The sequence below is a fragment of the Thamnophis sirtalis genome, unplaced genomic scaffold, assembly GCF_051295495.1.
Source record: "Thamnophis sirtalis isolate CommonGarterSnake01/CBP01778 unplaced genomic scaffold, rThaSir2_p1.2 scaffold_14, whole genome shotgun sequence".
In the NCBI taxonomy this organism is placed as follows: Eukaryota; Metazoa; Chordata; class Lepidosauria; order Squamata; family Natricidae; genus Thamnophis; species Thamnophis sirtalis.
In genome coordinates, this window is record NW_028261394.1 from 7490566 (window position 1) to 7511168 (window position 20603).

At 44.5% G+C, this 20603-nt stretch overlaps 1 protein-coding gene across 4 annotated transcripts in view; it reads right to left on the reverse strand.

Annotated features, from left to right (window-relative positions):
* Positions 1–19895, reverse strand: part of EEF2K (eukaryotic elongation factor 2 kinase) — a 52658-nt gene extending 32763 nt beyond the window's left edge. For 2 of the 4 annotated variants that reach the window (XR_015698489.1, XM_087729487.1), the window contains exons 1-3: positions 19747–19895; positions 7727–8036; positions 2046–2146 (exon numbers count right to left, since the gene is read on the reverse strand). Coding sequence is in view for 3 of the 4 variants with exons in the window: in XM_087729487.1 (XP_087585613.1) it covers positions 2046–2146; positions 7727–7972 (347 nt within the window). In the remaining variant the exon portion in view is untranslated. Of the gene's footprint in view, positions 1–2045; positions 2147–7726; positions 8037–10798; positions 10940–12495; positions 12611–19746 lie in introns of those variants that run through there. The other 2 variants (XM_087729489.1, XM_087729488.1) reach the window with 2 other exon arrangements.
* Between the last annotated feature and the right edge of the window lie 708 nt (positions 19896–20603).

The following is a 20603-nucleotide window of genomic DNA, read 5'->3' on the forward strand; positions in this document are numbered from 1 at the left end:
CAATTCACCCTTGAAATATTCTAAATAGAATAGAATAGAATAGAATGGAATAGAGAATGGAATAGAGAACAGAATAGAATATAGAATAGAATATAGAATATAGAATATAGAATAGAATATGGAATGGAATGGAATAGAATAGGAGAATAGATATGGAGTAGAATATGAAATGGAATAGAATAGAATATAGAATTGAATGGAATGGAATGGAATAGAATAGAATATAGAATAGAATATGGAATGGAATAGAATATGGAATGGAATAGAATAGAATAGAATATAGAATAGAATATGGAATGGAATGGAATAGAATATGGAATAGAATATAGAATAGAATATGAAATAGAATAGAATAGAATATAGAATGGAATATGGAATGGAATAGAATAGAATATAGAATAGAATATGGAATGGAATAGAATAGAATATAGAATGGAATGGAATAGAATAATATAGAATATAGAATGGAATGGAATAGAATATGGAATGGAATGGAATAGAATAAAATAGAATAGAGAATAGGGAATAGAATAGAATATGGAATAGAATAGAATATAGAATGGAATGGAATAGAATATAGAATGGAATGGAATAGAATAGAGAATATGGATTAGAATAGAATAGAATATAGAATGGAATGGAATAGAATATAGAATGGAATGGAATAGAATAGAGAATATAGATTAGAATAGAATAGAATAGAATATAGAATGGAATGGAATAGAATAGAGAACTGAATATAGAACAGAACATAGAACAGAATTTTGTCACTTTAAATGTTTACTAATCAGCATACATTAAAATGAAATTTAATTGCATTCAGCTCTCGAAGGATAACCACTATGCCTGCCTATACCCACATACACACACACACACACACACACACGACACAGAGAAACATCACAGTCTAGTTCAGATGTATACATATACACAACACACACACAAAAAATAATCCTGTGAGTTTACGAGACGGATAGCCTAAGGAACAGAGCAGTTACAGAATCTACCAGTCCTGCTACAGATACTTCAAAACCTCCTCCCAGGTGGGGAGAAACAGAAACAGACAGCGGGAGGGGTTGGTGGTGTCTCTAACAACGTTAAAATAGTTTCACAAATTGTGCTTACATGACCATAGAAGGAGCTGACCATCGGGATTTCAAACCGGGGCCGTAACTCCCACTTTTTGGGGGGGTTGGTTGAAACTTCAAATGGCTGGTAAGCCAGCAAAGCCATAAATCAAAAGGCTGAACGGCCAGTTATGTACACGACCACCACTCGATAACACGCACAGGGCACTTGTGATATATGAATTGCACACCCACCCATGCGCAGACAAAAAACAACGCAAGCAGGAATGATTAAGAGTTCAGGAGATAAGCAGCAGAAACGTTCCCGCTTCTGGATAATAATGGGATTAGCTCCAATCCAGGCGCCAATTAAGTAATAGGGAATAAAATCATAACCCGTTTTGGCTAATTTGACTCTGGTATCCGTCAGCTTTCTTTCACCAATTATGTCTCCTGATCCCTTTTTCCTTTCTAACAACAAGGTAAAGGTTCCCCCCGCACATATGTGCCAGTCATTCCTGACTCTAGGGGGCGGTGCTCATCTCCGTTTCAAAGCCAAAGAGCCAGCGCTGTCCGAAGACATCTCCGTGGTCATGTGGCCGGCATGATTCAACGCCGAAGGCGCACGGAACGCTGTTCCCTTCCCACCAAAGGTGGTTCCTATTTATCTACTTGCATTTTTTACATGCTTTCGAACTGCTAGGTTGGCAGAAGCTGGGACAAGTCACGGGGGCTCCCTCCGTTACGCGGCGCGAGGGATTCGAACCGCCGAACGGCCGATCGACAAGCTCAGCATCTTAGCCCCTGAGCCACCATGTCCCCTACCTTTTTTCTAACAATATCACAACCTTAAAAAGTGGGAGGAGAGACACAGCCCTGTTGATTTGAATAAACTTTTTTTTTTTTAAATGCACCAGGGAGAAAAAGTAAAAATTCTTCAACCTCAAAGTCCGTGGCGTGCAGGAAATATCGACCGACCTGTAGCGGGTGACGTTTTCCATTTTGATGTCGTCCAGGTGAAACTCAGCCCAGGGGTCAGGCATGTGCTTGGCCTTCTCGATGGCATGCTTCCATGCTTCCTGCAAAGGTCAACATTATTACATGAGTTATTTATAAAGTGCTTTCAGGCAATTTGAACTCAAAGTCCCCCTCGCATAAGATTCACCGGTCCTGATTCTGGGTGTTAGTTAAGTTTCCATGGTTCAGATACAGGTAGACCTCCACTTAACAACAATTCACTTAAGTGGCTGTTCAAAGCTACAACGGCAATGAAAAAAGTAACTTATTTTTTTTCCGGACGTATTCATCCTTTCTCCATTGTTTTACTGCTGATTCATAAACTCCAGCTATTTCAGTTTTGCTCAAGAAAATACGGTTTATCACTGGAGGAAGGGAGGGACACTTCTAAACTTTATTTTGCAAAACTCAGCCCTCGAGTTGGAAAAATGTGTACTAAAAATGTTAACGCAAATGGAAATAATGCATGGGACAAAGAGGGGGTGAAAGTGGAATCCAGATTTTGGGCAAAAAAATTCAAGGTTGTGGCCACTAGTTGTCCAATTAAAACATCCCTGTCAAAAAAGCTAACACAGTTCTAGGCTACATAAACAGAGGGATAGAATCAAGATCACGTGAAGTGTTAAGACCAAGTTCCAAGTTTAATAAAATTTGTATGCCGCCCACTCCCATTGGGACTCTTATAAATACCACTTTATAAGGCCTTGGTAAGGCCACACTTGGAATACGGCATTCAGTTTTGGTCACCACGATGTAAAAAAGATGTGAAGACTATAAAAAGAGTGCAGAGAAGAGCAGCAAAGAGGATTAGGGGACTGGAGACTAAAACATACGAAGAACGGTTGCAGGAACTGGGTGTGTCTAGTTTAATGAAAAGAAGGACATGGAGAGACATGATAGCAATGTTCCAATATCTCAAGGGTTGCCCCAAAGAAGTGGGAATCAAACTATTCTCCAGGGCACCTGAGTACAGAACAGGAAGCAATGGGTGGAAACTAATCAAGGAGAGAAGCAACTTAGAACTGAGGAGAAATTTCCTGACAGTTAGAACAATGAATCAGTGGAACAGCTTGCCTCCAGAAGTTGTGAATGCTCCAACACTGGAAGACTTTAAGAAGATGTTGGATAGCCATTTGTCTGAAATGGTGTAGGGTTTCCTGCCTAAGCAGGGGGTTGGACTAGAAGACCTCCAAGGTCCCTTCCAACTGTATTGTACTGTATTGTATTTATTGTATTGTATGTATCGTATTGTATTTATTGTATTGTATGTATTGTATTGCATTTATTGTATTGTATGTATTATATTTATTGCATTGTATTTATTGTATTGTATTTATTGTATTGTGTTTATTGTATTGTATTTATTGTATTGTATATATTGCATTGCATTGCATTGCATTATACTGTATTGTAAAATGTGTTTTGTAAGTAAAAAGGGGTGTTATGCATTCCTGGAGGCCATCTTGACTTTTTTGACCCAATCCTGCATCTCTCTCCCTCTCACCATCTTGCAAAGTTGGATCCTGACCCTCCCTATTTGCCAGCTGGGCTGTCCAAAAGCTGCACAGAAGTACCATGACAAATGGGGGAAGAGACACTCAGTGCATTAAATCACATGCAAATATTTTTTTTTCCCTTGGCCAAAAATAATATTTTTGTTTCTTCTCCTTGGCTGGTTCTCTTCCAGCAGAAAGCCTTATCTGTTGACCTCGGCTTCTTTATTTCGTTCGGCCCTCGTGTTGTGTTTTGTTTTTTAAAATAAATATACAGTGAAACTGGAATGGGCTTTTTGTGGCCAAGCGAAACCACGCCAACATCCTACAAGCATCAGCGAAGAAGCAAAAGCTTTTAAAAACACACAGGGCCCAAAGTTGTACAGTAGCAAGAATTCAGGCAAATGTTAGTATGAAAGCAAGGTTAAAAACATCACAACTCCAGAGCCATCTTTCCAAGTCACTACAAAATGCCAGGATAGGAAAATCAGGCTGGTGAACATGTTAAAAGTGTTGGTTTAGAAACTAGGAGATGGTGAATTCTAGTTCTGCGGTAGGCCCAAAGCCAGCTGGGTGATTTGGGGGCAATCACCAGGCGACTGTGAGTTCTAGTCCTACCCTAGGCATGAAAGCCAGGTGGGTGACTTTGGGCCAATCACCAGGAGACAGTGAGTTCTAGTCCTATCTTAGGCATGGAAAGCCGTTGGGTGACTTTCACTAGGAGACAGAGAGTTCTAGTCCCGCCTTAGGCATGAAAACTAGCTGGGTGACTTTGGTCCAATCACCAGGTGATGGTGACTTCTAGTCCTGCCTTAGACATGAAAGCCAGCTGGGTGACTTTGATCCAATCACCAGGAGACAAGAGAGTTATAGTTCCGCCTTAGACATGAAAGCCAGCTGGGTGACTTTGGTCCAATCACCAGGAGACAGGGAGTTCTAGTCCCACCTGAGGCATGAAAGCTGGTTGGGTGGCTTTGGGTCAATCACCAGGAGACAGAGAGTTATAGTTCCGCCTTAGACATGAAAGCCAGCTGGGTGACTTTGGTCCAATCACCAGGAGACAGGGAGTTCTAGTCCCACCTGAGGCATGAAAGCTGGTTGGGTGGCTTTGGGACAATCACCAGGAGACTGTGAGTTCTAGTCCCATCTGAGGCATGAAAGCCAGCTGGGTGACTTTGGTCCAATCACCAGGATGGTGAATTCTCATTCTGCCTCAGCCATGAAAGCCAGCTGGGTGACCCCCCCCCCTCTCTCAGCCCAGCCCACCCCACAGAGTTATTCTGATGGGGAAAACAGGAGGAGGAAGGAGTATTGTGTGTTTGTTTGTGTTTGCCAGCTTTAGTTGTAAAAACAATAAAGATGGGACATAAGCTAATAAAAATAGGTTGCCAAACGAACTTTAATTGCAACGCTACTTTTATTTGACATGATCTTCCTCCAAAGAGGTTGTGTCACGTCCCATTTGAGAAGTGTAGAATCCCATGTTGGCTTAAAAAGTCAGATATGGGCTTCCAAAAGGAGCTGGTTGGTGACCCAAAAATGAATAGCAAAAAAAATCATGAGAGAGAAAAAAAGAGGGTGGAGGGAAGAAAGGGTTTTGTTTCATTTCCATGTCAGTTTCATTCAAGCAAATAAGCCACGATTATCTCTCTAATCACGTCCACCCTTCTGTCTCGTTTAGATATCCACCCAGTCACCGTAGTGAGATGGGCAGTCGTAAAAAAAAAACGGCTTAAATAAATAACTGAAAAATTAAAAATGACAAGTCGGGTAACGGCTTTGGCGAGACAGTTTCCAAAACTGGAGTGGGTAAGATGAAGATAATGTCAAATGCAAAACAGGCGTTTATTAGAGTCGGATGGGGGAACAGGAGGGGATTTGGGGTGGACCTTCCCGTCCATGCTCAGTCTGAGCACTGCCCTTAGGCCAGGGGTCGGCAAATGTAAACACTCAAAGAGCCATTTGGCCCCGTTTCCCACAGAAAAGAAAACACCGGGAGCCACAAAGGTCCTAACCGGAAGCCCCCCTGTTCAATTCTGGAACTGACCGGAAGATCGGTTCCCCCACACCATAGAGTCTCCTCCTAGCGTGGCGTCCTTTTCCCGCTACCAACTGGAAGTCCGATTCCCCCACCATAGAGTCTCCTCCTAGCGTGGCATCCTTTTTCCGCTACCAACTGGAAGTCCGGTTCCCCTACCATAGAGTCTCTTCCTAGCGCAGCGTCTTTTTCCTCTACCTGTCATAACCAAAAGCCCTAACAATTGTGGAGACAGCGGGAAACCCTCCCCTTGCCATAGAGTCTTCTCCTGGCGGACTGTGCTTCTCTCCCCCCGCCCCCCACTGGAAGCTCCTCTCAAAATTGTGGCACCGACCGGTGGCGGAGTCGCAGCAGAGGGAGGAAAGAGCCACATGCGGCTCCAGAGCCGCATGCGGCTCCAGAGCCACATGCGGCTCCAGATCTGCAGTTTGCTGACCCCTGCCATAGGGGGATGTTGAGTCCCATGCTGAAGGACACAGACAAGATACAATTACTGAAGGACACAGCAAAACAGACAAGCCAACAGACAAGCCAACATGGTTATTGCCGCTACATCTTGCCACTAGGGTTCCCGTCGTGCTTTCTCTTTCCAAATTTGACAGAGATGTCATCAGGACAGACGCTTTTGCCGTACACTATGTTTCCTCTCAAGGACGCGGTGGCTCAGTGGCTAAGACGCTGAGCTTGTCTATCAGGAAGGTCAGCAGTTTGAATTCCTAGCACCGTGTAATGGAGTGAGCTCCCGTTACTTGTCCCAGCTTCTGCCAACCTAGCTGTTTGAAAGCATGTGAAAAATATAGGTAGAAAAATAGGAACCACCTTTGGTGGGAAGGGAACAGCGTTCCGTGCGCCTTCGGCGTTGAGTCATGCCGGCCACATGACCACGGAGACGTCTTCGGACAGCTCTTTGGCTTTGAAATGGAGATGAGCACTGCCCCCTAGATTCAGGAACAGCTAGTACATATGTGCGAGAGGAATGCTTTGCCTTTGTCCCCTATCGTATTTTGCAAAAAATAATAATAATCCTGACTTTTTCAAGGACAAACAAAAACATTTAGGAGCATGCTGGAAGTAAACATTTGAGGCTGGAAGTAAAGCTTGCAAAAGTCAACAGGTCACCTCTAGCCAGGTCACCTGTACGCTTCGGTGTGCAATTTCAGGTGCAAAAAGTTTTCTAATTAAATCACCCACAAGTTTCTTTTTTAAAAAAATAAAAAAAGACAGTTGACTTTTTTTTCTATACATGTGCAATTATGTCATCCGTCACAAGATGCAAGTGATTTTGGACGGCGTACAGCAAAAAAGGTTTAAAACAACAAACAGGTTAATTAGCCCAAAGTAAAGCAGGATAACAGGATTGGCAGGGACCACGGAGGTCTTCTAGTCCAACCCCCTTGCTGGAGCAGGAGACCCAATATCGTTTCAGACAAATGGTTGTCTAATCTCTTCTTTAAAAAAAAACTTCGCCCAAAACTTCTGGAGGCAAGTTGTTCCACTGGTTAATTGTTCTCCCCGCCAGGCAATTTCTCCTTAGTTCTAAGTTGCTTCTCCCCTTGATTAGTTTAGATCCATTGTTTCTCGTCCTGCCTTCATATGCTTTGGAAAATAAATTGACCCTCTTCTTTGTGGCAGCTCCTCAAATCTTGGGAAACCGCTGCATTTCTTCAAACTTTGCAATAAAACCACTGGATGGGCTGCCATAGAATAAACTATTGCAAATGCAGAACTGGAATGGCAAATTTCTCCCAAATTTAAGGGCAACTACACTAAAGCAGAAAAATATCCAAATTATGCAGAGTGGCAGAATTAGTGACATACAGCCAAAGCAGACAAGAAAGCTGATTGTGGAAGAAAGAAAGAAAGAAAGAAAGAAAGAAAGAAAGAAAGAAAGAAAGAAAGAAAGAAAGAAAGAAAGGAAGGAAGGAAGGAAGGAAGGAAGGAAGGAAGAAAGAACGGAAGGAAGGAAGGAAGGAAGGAAGGGAGAGAGAGAAGGAAGGAGAGAGAGAAGGAGAGAGGGAGGGAGGGAGGGAAGGAGGGGGAGGGAGGGAGAGAGAGAGGGAGAGGGAGAGAGAATGAACGAATGAATGAATTATGAAGAGGCTAAAACTTACCCTAACATGGAAGGAATTCCTGGGAGAGGAGCTGGAGGAATAAGACTCATTTTTGACCTGGTTGCTGTAATAGTTATGAACTTTGTCGCCGGCTATCTTGTTCAAAATGGGCTCATCTGTAATCGGACAGATGTAGTAACTCTCTTCCTCGTCGCTGTCCGCCTCGTGGCAATTCCCACAACCTGGTTTGGGTAGCGTGCCGTTGTCCAGGTATTCCATGTGGAATATCAGGTCTTCGTCCGCCATATTGGGAGAATACGGACCACGCCCGGTGAGCTGCTGGGGGAGCCAGTATTACAGGCTGGAGAAACTAGGGAAGGAAATCAAGAGGGGAAAAAAAAATAATTCAATAATCAGGATTGTGGGGGCAGAAACCAGGATTGGCTGGGTTTGCAGGACAAAGTTATAAACCACGGTTTAGTCCAGGAGAGGAATCCTATCAGTTCTAACCACGCTGAGAGAGATGGATCAAGGACTCCACAAATGCAAAAACAAAGACTATGCTAGTTTGGATCCATGAGCTAATCTGATAATATCTCAATTCTGGGTAGTCCTTGGCTTACAACCCATTCACTCAGTGACTGTTTGAAGTTACAATGGCGCGGGGGAAAATGGCGCCATTGTAACTTCAAACAGTCACTAAGCTGAGGACTACCCAGAATTTCACAAGGAGCCCTGGTGGTGCATGGTTAGGATGATGTATTTGCAGGCTGACTCTGCCCACTGCCAGGAGTTCGATACCGACCGGCTCAAGGTGGACTCAGCCTTCCATCCTTCCGAGATGGGTCAAATGAGGACCCAGATTGTTGGGGGCAAGAGAGGCTGACTCTGTCAACAACTTATAAAAGGGCTTTCGAGCATTGTGAAGTGGCGTATAACCATGTTGCTTGTATCTTTCAATTTATATCGTTTTTATTTGTTTCCTAATACAATTTGATAGCTTATTATTAACCCTGACTATCACTAAGTGTGGTATCTTTTTATTCTTATGATTTTTTTATTCTTTTATGTACATTGAGAGTATCGGCACCAAAGACAAATTCCTTGTGTGTCCAATCAACACTTGGCCAATAAAAACTCTATTCTATTCTACTCTACTCTATTCTACCTAAGTCTAAAGGCTCTTGCTATTGCCACCGACTCAGCCTTCCGTCCTTCCGAGTTCGGTTAAATGAGGACCCAGATTGTTGGGGGCAAGAGAGGCTGACTCTGTAAACCACTTAGAGAGGGCTGCAAAGCACTGTGAGCGGTATATAAGTGTAAGGGCTATCCTTCCTTCCTTCCTTCCATCCATCCATCCATCCATCCATCCATCCATCCATCCATCCATGCTGCAGTGGTTAAAATGCAATATTGCAGTCTAACTGTGACCGATTTAAGGTTGACTCAGCCTTCCGTTCTTCCGAGGTGGGTCAAATGAAGACCCAGATTATTGGGAGGCAACAGACTGACTCTGTAAACCGCTTAAGAGAGAATTGTAAAGCACTGTAAAGCGGTATATAAGTCTAAGTGCTATTGCTATAGTTAACTCCGTCCACTGCCAGCAGTTCGATCCTGATCAACTTAAGGTTGACTCAACCTTCCGTCCTTCCGAGGTGGGTCAAATGAAGACCCAGATTATTGGGAGGCAATAGACTGACTCTGTAAACCGCTTAAGAGAGAATTGTAAAGCACTGTAAAGCGGTATATAAGTCTAAGTGCTATTGCTATAGTTAACTCTGTCCATTGCCAGCAGTTCGATCCTGACCGGCTCAAGGTTGACTTAGCCTTCCATCCTTCCGAGGTGGGTAAAATGAGGACCCAGATTGTTGGGGGCAAATAGGCTGACACTGTAAACTGCTTAGAGAGGGCTGTAAAAGCACTGGCAAGCGGTATATAAGTCTAAGTGCGATTGCTATTACGACCGTTGGATCATCCCCACAATCACACGATCAAAATTGAGACACTCGGCAACTCATATTAATGGCCCTTGCAATGTCCCAGGATCACGTGCTCACAATAGAATACTTTATGACACCAGGGTTGAAATTCTGGGCTTGGACAACCTAGAATTACGCCGACTAAGGCCTGGCCTAAGCATAGTACACAAAATTGTCTGTTACAACCTCCTACCTCTCAACTACTACTCCAGCTTCAACCTCAATAATACGTGAGCAAACAATAGGTACAAACTCAAGGTGAACCGCTCCAAACTCGATTGCAGAAAATAGGACTTCAGCAACAGAGGGGTCAACCCCTGGAATGCTCTCCCTGACTCCGTTGTTGCATCCTCAACCCCCCCACAGCTTCAACCTCAAAACTGTCCCCCGTGGACCTCACCCCATTCCTAAGAGGTCCGTAAAAGGTGTGTGTGTGTGTGTGTGTGTGTGCATAAGCGCACCAGCGTGTCTACCGTCCCTGTCCTACTGTCCCCATTTATTTGTACTCATTTCCCTTGTTCATGTCTATGTTTATACTTATACCTGTTATCTTGTACGTGTTTGACAAACTAACTAACTAACTAAATAAATAAAATGTGACTGTCAGGTTTCTGAAAGATGCCCTAACTGATTCATGAGCCTCGAGCCAAGTTTCAAAAGAAAACCAGTCATTTATTAGGAGAACCATTTCGGCAATACCCCATTGCAGTCAGATCTAAACCTCATTTGAATTATGGCTGAACTTTACCCCCGTTCCTTCTCTCCCCTCAGTCTGTGTCATAAATCACATTTTCCAATGAGGTGCGCCCCTCACAAGCCTACTGTAATTATCTGAGATTCGACTTTAGCCGAAGGTATGCGTGTAATGTGCTCCCCCCCCTTTCTTCACCATGGCAACCCGACTCCGTTGTTACATCCTCAAACCCCCCACAGCTTCAACCTCAAACTGTCTCGCGTGGACCTCACCCCATTCCTAAGAAATCCATAAAGGGGGCATGCATAAGCGCACCAGCGTGCCTTCCGTCCCTGTCCTACTCTCCCTATTGATTTGTACTCGTTTCCTGTGTTCATGTCCATGTTCATAGCTACACCTGCTATCTCAAACATGTTTGACAAACTAAAAGAAATAAAAAATAACACACACCAAACACACCTTTTGTGATCTTGCGGTGCCCCTTGCCTTGATGCCCCGACTCAATTTGTCAATCGCTGTCTTGAAATCTGCAAATTTCTATCCCTGAACACCAGAGACCATGCTTTTCAGACAACACAGCTTTTCCTTCTACTGCACACAAGAGACATAACCCATGCCCCGGGCGGAAAGCTGCGTTACGACTCTAAAAGAGCCGTAAACATTGTGGTGCAAGTCGGAGCTTGCCAGCTCCACCTTGATGATGTGCACAATTTGCAAGAGGAGTAAACTACTATCAGGATCCACTAAACCAGCCAGGCTTGGCATGCTGGAGAAACCAGACGCAATCAAAATCCGATGAAAAGAAGGACCAGGGGAGACATGATAGCAGTCTTCCAATACTTGAGGGGCTGCCACAGAGAGGAAGGGGTCAAGCTAGTCTTCAAAGCACCTGAGGGCAGGACAAGAAGCAATGGGTGGAAACTAATCAAGGAGAGAAGCAACTTAGAACTAAGGAGAAATTTCCTGACAGTTGGAACAATTAATCCAGAAGTTGTGAATGCTCCAACACTGGAGGTTTTTAAGAAGATGTTGGACAACCATTTGTTTGAAATGCTTTAGGGTCTCCTGCTTGAGCTGAGGGTTGGACTAGAAGACCTCCAAGATCCCTTTCAACTCTTATCATTCTGTTGCTCTACAGGTAGTCCCCGATTTACGACTACAATTGAGCCGGAGATTTATGTTGCTAAGTGAGAAATTTCTTAGAGGAGAGTTTTTCCTCCATTTCTTTTTCTTGCCGCCTTCGTTAAGTGAATCCCTGCGGTTTTTAAAATTAGTAAATCTGGCTTTCCCAATCAGTTTGCTTCTCTGGAACGTCGCAAAAGAGAAATCCTTTTCATTGTTGTTTAAAAAAAAATCCCTTTTATCTGTTGGAAGAGAAGTGCTCTTTTGCGAGAGACGTGATCTTCCTTGCCAAGGTTCGGAAACAGTCATGGGGCTCTTTCTGGACAAGGGGATCGCTCGGTGGTCTACTTTCCCTTCTACCTATTTCGTAGCATTCTGTCATTCCTCGGCTCGATCTAGCGTATTTTTCGGAGTACAAGGCGCACCAATCAGGTGCGTCTCTTGGCCTGGTTTACAAAAGCCATGATTTATAATTATGATGGGCAGGCTTCCTTACAGTCGTTAAGTCAAGGCCTACCCGTAGAAACTGAGGCCAGTTTCAGAAAATGAAACCTTCCCTCCACCCTTCCCCACACGATCCCAGCAACCCCCAGCAACCGTCGTAAGTGTGAACCAGTATGAAAATGTCTACGGAGATCGTCTGAGGTCACGGTTGTCCCCCCAAAGGTGCTTTTGAAAGACACGTATGGAGTTTCTGGGTTTTTTTCCTTTTCTTTTGAAGACGTTTTGCTTCTCATCCAAGAAGCTTCTTCAACTCTGACTTCCATTCCCCCGCAAAAAAAAATCCAGTCAAGAGCTGAAGAAGCTTTTTGGAAGAGAAGCGAAACGTTTTCAAAGAAAAAAAACTAGAAAATCCAGTTGCACTCTTTGGAGGGGGGGGGGGGGAAGCACCTTTGGGACGAGCATCCGAATTTAAATTACGTAACCGCGGGGATGCTGGGACGGTCATTAAGTGTGAGAAGTGGTCCTCAGTCCCTTTCTTTCTTTTTTTTAGTGCCGTCGTAAGTTTGAATTGTTGTTAAGTCGAGAATTACCTGTACTCTTTTAGTTTCTCCCAGATGCTCCAAGTTTTATCTCCAGGAGCAGCGAGATCGATGTGGCTTCTGGGGAGAACATGCTGTTCCTTTCCTGCTTAAGGAGATCCATGCGCTGGTGCTGCCAAGCAGGCAGATTTTTTCAAAGCCACGGTGTGGCTCTCTGCCAACTGAGATCCCTACCAGTCAATCGGGCAAAAGAGGCTACAGCTTCCCTTCACGGTGCCAAGGGACGGACAAAGAGCTTTTAATAAATCCCTTGGCCACGCACGGCTCTCCCAGGCACGAGGGTTCAGCAGAGAAATCCCTCTCTATGTTGTTGTTATTGTTTTTAAAAAAATCCCTTTTATCTGTTGGAAGAGAAGTGCTCCTTTGCGAGAGACGTGACCTTTCCTTGCCAAGGTTCAGAAACAGTCATGGGGCTCTTTCTGGACAAGGGGGGGATCGCTCGGTGGTCTACTTTCCCTTCTACATATTTTGTAGCATTCTGTCATTCCTCGGCTTGATCTACCGTATTTTTCGGAGTACAAGACGCACCGGAGTATAAGATGCATCAAGATTCTGAAGAAGAGGCATTTTTTTTATTAAAAAGCTTTTGTACTCTGCAGACTTCCCCAAAAATGGCCCGTTTTTCGTGAAAATGGGCCCATTTTTTCCCCCACAAAAAGGGCATGAATAGCCTTTAGGCATGTAGAGTGCTCTTGGGGGGTGGCCACCCCAAAATGAACAAAAAAACAGCCCATTTTTCAGAAAAACGGGTCCGTTTTTTGTCAAAAAAAGAACATGCATACCCTTTAGGAGGCTTATAGAGAGCTCCTGGGGGCTACGGGGGCAAAATTGAGCAAAAACGGCCCATTTTTTGCTCATTTCTGCCCTCCCCAGCCCCCAGGAGCACTCTGGAAGCCATGATTTATAATTATGACGGGCAGACTTCCTTACAGTCGTTAAGTCGAGGCCTACCTGTAAAGACTGAGGCCAGGGCAATGATTCACCCAAAGATAAGACTGTCCCTTAATCACAGGGAGAAAACAAATAGAATTTGTCTATTTACTAAAGGTGTGAATTCAAAAATCAGACCTCCTTCGTTCTTCCTGACTGATGCAAAAGAGCACTTTTAACAGCCTCATAATTTTATCCTGGCTCCAATACCAGCCAAACAAATACAATTCACTCTGCGCTGAAATTAACCAATAAATTATTCATCCCCTTTTTCCTCCTTTTTGTGCACTGGGTTGCGCTGACATGTTATTTTAGAGGCCCTAATATAAGAAAGAAGGAAGGAAGGAAGGAAGGAAGGAAGGAAGGAAGGAAGGAAGGAAGGAAGGAAGGAAGGAAGGAAGGAAGGAAGGAAGGAAGGAAGGAAATATCTTCAATGCAAAACCCTCCATGTCCAAAGAATTCATGCAACAAACTTTCTTAGACTGGAACTCCTTCCTTCCTCCCCCCTCCTTCTTTTCCTTCTTTCCTTCCTTTCTCCCTCCCCCGTCAGCTATTTGAATTCTTTCATCCTTTCCCTTCCTCCTTCCTTCCTTCTTTTCCTTCCTTCCTTTCTCCCCCCTCCCCTCTCTCTTTGCTATTTGAATTCTTTCATCCTTTCCCTTCCTCCCTCCCTCCTTCTTTTCCTTCCTTCCTTTCTCCCCTCCCCTCTCTGCTATTTGAATTCTTTCATCCTTTTTCCCTTCCTCCCTCCCTCTTGTCCTTCCTTCCTTTCTTCCTGCTTCCTCCTTCTTTTCCTCCCTCCCTCCTCTCTCTTTCAGCTATGTGAATTCTTTCATCCTTTCCCTTCCTTCCTCCCTCCTTTTCCTCTCTCCCTCCTTTTCCTTCCTTCCTCCCTCCCTTCTTTTTTCCCTCCCTCTGTCCCTTTTCTCTTTCAGCTATCTGAATTCTTTCATCCTTTCCTCCCCTCCCTCTTTTCCTTCCTTCCTTTCTTCCTGCTTCCTCCTTCTTTTCCTTCCTCCCTCCTCTCTCTTTCAGCTATGTGAATTATTTCATCCTTTCCCTTCCTTCCTCCCTCCCTCCTTCTTTTTCTCTCTCCCTCCTTTTCCTTCCTTCCTTCCTCCCTTCTTTTTCCCTCCCTCTGTCCCTTTTCTCTTTCAGCTGAATTCTTTCATCCTTTCCCTTCCTCCCTCCAAGCCTTGTGAAGCTATAAACCGACTGGGTACGACACGTCAACACACCCGAGCCGAGTTCTATTTTTGCTACACTAGGGACAAAATGCTACACACACACACACACACACACACACACACACACCACACACACACACACACAGCCTTCCAGTGCAGCCAAGGGGCGGTTTACATAACATCTTTCACCCCGAGCAACAGAGGCGGGTGGTTGCACACGGCTGACTTCGCTCCACCCTTCCCCAAACCTTTCCGACATGCGAAATCCAAGAAACGCATGATCTGATCCATCCGGATATGAGATCACCTTTTTTTGCTTCTTAAGAACTAACCTTTCTTTCTTTTTTTTTAAGGCATTATTTTCCAACCTTGGCAGCTTGAAGACGGGTAAACATTCAACTCCCAGAATTCCCCAGCAAGCACAGCTGGCTGGGAAAATCCTGGGAATTTAAAAAAAACAAAAAACCCATCCATCTTCAACCTGTCAAGGTTAAGAAACGGTGATCTATGATTTCACTTTGCATTTCCCAACTGGGTTTTTATTTTATTTTTTTCAGATTTACAGACCATTTCCCAGAATTCTTTGCAATGCTGACTAGAGAATTCTGGGAGTTGAAGTTTACACATCTTTCAAGCCCCCCCCCCCCGGGGGGCTGGAAAACGGAGGGCAACTTCCTAACTTACGCCCTACTTTGAAAGAACTAGGGGTTAGCCAAACGCCACCGGTTCCACCACAAAACCGCGGACGACAAAATCGCGGTCGACGAAAGCGTGTATGTGACGTCATCACAGCGCGACGAAAAAGATCGAAAAATATAAAAATAAAGCGAAAACCTTACCCTAACCCCCCCAAACCTAACCCTAAACCTAACCCTAACCCTTAACCTAACGAAAAACCTAACGCTAACCCTTAACCTAACGCTAAACGTAACGCTAACGCTCTAAACCTAACCCTAACCCTTAACCTAACCCTAACCCTTAACCTAACCCTAACCCTTAACCTAACCCTTACCTTTATGTGAATCGGCTTGCTGTAATTTAATTTTTATTTCAATTTTTCGATCTTTTTCGTCGCGTTGTGATGACGTCACATACGCGATTTCGTCGACCGCGCTTTTGTGGAACGCGGTTTTGACGGGTCACGACGCCACCAACATCGCATGTCCTTAGGATAGCAGAAAGGGAAGAGGAACTAAAGAGCCTCTTGATGCGGGTGAAGGAGGAGAGTGCAAAAAGTTGGCTTGAAACTCAACATTAAGAAAACTAAGATCATGGCATCTGGCCCTCTCAGCTCCTGGCAAATAGATGGGGAAGAAATGGAGGTAAGTGACAGATTTTATTTTCCTGGGCTCCAAGATCACCGCAGATGGGCACTGCAGCCAAGGAACTAAAAGACGCTTGCTCCTAGGGAGGAATGCTGTGTCAAATCTAGACAGCATCCTAAAAAGCAGAGACATCACCCTGCCAATCAAAAGTGTCTATAGTCAAGACTGTGGTTTTCCCAGCTGCAATGTTTGGCTGTGAAAGTTGGACCATAAGGAAGGCTGCGCGCCAAAGAATGGAGGCCTTCGAACTCTGGTGCTGGAGAAGACTCCTGCGAGTCCGTTGGACTGCAAGGCCATCCATCTGGTCAGTCCTAGAGGAGATGAACCCTGACTGCTCTTTAGAAGGCCAGATTCTGAAGAGGAAACTAAAAGACTTTGGCCACCTAATGAGAAGGAAGGACTCCCTGGAGAAGAGCCTCATGCTGGGAATGATGGAGGGCAGAAGAAGGACTGCAAGGCCATCCAACCGGTCAGTCCTAGAGGAGATCAACCCTGACTGCTCTTTAGAAGGCCAGATCCTGAAGAGGAAACTCAAAGGCTTTGGCCACCTAATGAGAAGGAAGATGGACTCCCTGGAGAAGAGCCTCATGCTGGGAATGATGGAGGGCAGAAGAAGAAGGACTGCAAGGCCATCCAACCGGTCAGTCCTAGAAGAGATCAACCCTGACTGCTCTTTAGAAGGCCAGATCCTGAAGAGGAAACTCAAAGGCTTTGGCCACCTAATGAGAAGGAAGAAGGACTCCCTGGAGAAGAGCCTCATGCTGGGAACGATGGAGGGCAAAAGAAGAAAGGGATGGCAGAGAAGGAGGTGGATGGATGGAGTCACTGAAGCAGTTGGCATGGACTTAAATGGACTCCAGAGGATGGCAGAGGACAGGAAGTCCTGGAGGAACGTGGTCCATGGGGTCGCGATGGGTCGGACACGACATCGCAACTAACAACAACAAAGGAGCAAATGTAGAAAAGAGATATCCAACAAACATTTTCCAACACACTTTGGGTCATATTTATTCCAGGTGAAACTTAGATTTAAGTTCTGAAGAGCAGCAAAAATGGAGAATCAGTTAGTGGGTGTGGCATTTCTCCAATAATAATTTAAAATTGTGCCGATCACAAGCTACGTTCTCTTAAGTTACGCTAGTCTCAACTTGTTTTCAAGTAGGCAATTTAATTCGGGGTTATTTAAGAACAAAGGCATCATCTGCGCACCCACCTTTTCTTCTGCCCCCCCCTCCCTTGAACAATTGGGGTTACCGCTTACGGTAAAACAAATTATATTCAATTTTTAATTTAATGGGAAGGGCACTCAGCTTATACCATCAAAGGGTGCTTTCTGACTTGTTAAAATAACAACTCCACGCCTGCAGCCCTTTCAGATAGAAAGTAGTTTGGCGCAGACAACAAACCTGCTTTCTAAAAATTATTGCAACTTATTTAAAAGGCACTGCCAATAGAAAAAAAAAGCTGTAGAGTTTACACGCAGCAGAGGCTGAAATAACAAGGCATTTTGAATGTGAATTGGAGCATGCAACATTGGTCAATACAGATAAAGATCCATCTGGAACAACAGATCAGGAGGCTAGGATAATTTTTTTAAAAGTGAATTTTGCAAGAAATTCTCAAAGACCACTGAAGTCTATTCAAGAGTGTTTTTACACTGGTACAAAACTAAGACAATTGGGAGATACTAAAATGTGCTTTTACAGTCGTACATTATATTCAATTTAAGAGTCACTTACATTCAGCGTAAAAATAAGACTACTTGGAGAGATTAAGAATTGTTTTGTTGTTAAATATTATGGAAGTTTATCTAGAAAATAGGACCTAAGGATTCAGTGTTATGGGAGGATTTTAGAAATAGTAAATGAAATGCCAGTATGTGGGTTATGTATTAAATTTTGGTATATTTTATGATGAAGGGCATTTAAACAATTATAGTCAAATGAAAATAGAGGTATGATGATGGTAACATGTATAAATATTTGAGTTAAAATACTTAAGTTAATATGAATTATATTTCATGACTGTGGAAGAGATGCACGAAAGCCTTTTTGTAACCAACTGATACACTTTCTACAGTATGTAAAGAAGATTTTATGTGTTTGCTTTGAAAATTAAAATTAAAACTATATATAAAAAAAGAATTGTTTTTAATGGTTGGATGTCAACACTATTCATGTTTGGTCTGGACATTTCCCCCTATAAATAAATCCCCAAGATATCAGTATTTAATAAATTTAATAATCAGCTAGTCTTTAAATAAATTTAATAATCAGCTAGTCTTTAAATAAATAAGGCAAAGTTGAAGGCATCACAGCTGTTTTTGATAGCCCTGAGAAGGACCTCACAATTCACACAATTCTGCTCCTTGGAATACAACAGCCATAACTAACCGCACACACTGAACCGCCTTGTTGGATAGGGAGCTCGAGTAAGCAATCCCAGCTGCACAGAAGAGAAGCAGAGAAAGAAAACTGGCTAGAAACCGACCATTTTTTCCTGAAGGACTAAATCATCATTCCTAAAATTGACAACTTGGGGTTTTTTTAAAATGGCTATCATAAAAAGATTCGAAGACGTCCTTCCAACCACTTGCAGGCCGTATATTTATATATATCCGCTTAAAGAACTTTTCCTTTCAATACATTGAGTGGGAATTGCAACGCAAACCTGTTTCAGAGGCCTAGGGGTTGGACTAGATGACCTACAAGGTCCCTTCCACAACTCTCTTAATCTGTGAAATCTGTTCCGATGTCAATGCCTGCAAACCCATTCAGGAGAAAATTGCACACAACTCACCGCAAAACCCCACAATCACAAATTCAAAGCAAACTCATCCCAATAACAACTCCCAAAGCAGAAAAAATATTGTGTGTTAGCCAGGAACCCAACACAACCCCTTAAAGATGCAACTACAGATTTAGGGATTAAGCCTAACCCCCAAACCAAGATGGCTTGAGGTTCCTGTGCTCCGGTCAGAATCCCTTTTCCATGCAGGCTGGGGATGATGGGCGCAGGAGTGATTCTGAGTTTATAGTCTGTTTTCTCTTCCCTTTAAAAAAAATATCTGCTTTGAATCTTTTTTCTCCACTTCTGCTTTTTTTTCTTCATTGTTCACTCAACACACTAACACCAACCATTTGGGGGAGATGGGATTACCCCTTTTTTATGCTGCCCACCTCTCCTGCCACCCCCTCCCCAATCAAAACTCCCAGGGTCTCAATCCCCCAAAGCAAGAAGAGAAAGATTTCTCCAACCAATTTAAGGATGACAACGCTAATTCTCCTTTGGGGCAAAAAAAAAGTCTTGAATAATGACCCAGAGTAATTGACCCCCACCCCAAAAATCTCCCCCTCTTCTCTACACACACACACACACACACACACACACAACCCTCCCACTCAATTTCAAAGGGGGGGGGAACAGGAATTCAGAATCAGCAGATTTTCTGCCCCTCCCTGGCCAGTCCTGGAAAAGGGGGGGGTGTTGCCAAGAGATGTGGGCAGGGGGCTTTATTCCCACGACCTCTCCCCGCCCCCCTCGCTGTCTGCAAAAGCATGCAGGCGTGGGGGGGCTACATTCCACGACTCCCCCCCCTCCACACATACACACACTTTGCACTCATTCTTGTCCCTCCCCGGGGTGGGGAAAGCCCTCACCCCACCCCGGGCGATTGGAGGGGGGAACCCACCAAGTTGCAACCCAGCCAGGGTCGTGGGAACCACACCCGCTTTGCAGAAAGCGTGCACGCCTCGGGGGGGGGGGGGGTATGGAGGGTAAGGGGTGTTTATTCGGCTTACCTGGCTACGGAGGGGAACAAAGGGAAGGAAGGAAGCGGGTTGCAAAAGCCCACGCAACGGCGCTTGCAAAAAAGAAAACGTCCACACCGCGCGCGACGCCTCTCTCGCCTTTGCACCCCCGGGGAGTGGAGCTCGCGCGTGCCCAGCCAGCCAGCCAAGCAGGGCGGACCCATTGCAAGGCGGGGCTCCGTGCAAAAGCCAGCCCACTCCCCGCTTGCCAAAGGCTGCAAGGGGGATCCGCCTTCCAGCTTTGCAATGTATGCACAGACACACAGACACACACAAACACACACACACACACAAACACGGGCGCGTTCCCACGACACGCGTGTCCCTGCCGGCTGGTTGAACCTCCCCGTGACCGTCTGGGCCTTTTCTTTAGGGGGGTTGGGATAGATGACCTATAGGGTCCCTTCCAACTGTGTTAAACCTGGTATTAAAAGGACAGCCTTCCCCCCCCTCCAGGAAGTTTGGCAACTTCTTTAGGGGGTTGGACTAGATGACCTATAGGGTCCCTTCCAACTGTTTTAAACCTGGTATTAAAAGGACAGCCTTTTCCCCCTCTCCAGGAAGTTTGGCAACTTCTTTAGGGGGTTGGACTGGATGACCTACAGGGTCCCTTCCAACCCTGTTAAACCTGGTATTAAAAGGACAGCCTTTCCCCCCTCTCCAGGAAGTTTGGCAACTTCTTTAGGGGGTGGGGATAGATGACCTACAGGGTCCCTTCCAACTGTTTTAAACCTGGTATTAAAAGGACAGCCTTCCCCTCCCCTCCTGGAAGTTTGGCAACTTCTTTAGGGGGTTGGACTACTAGATGACCTATAGGGTCCCTTCCGACCCTTTTAAACCTGATATTA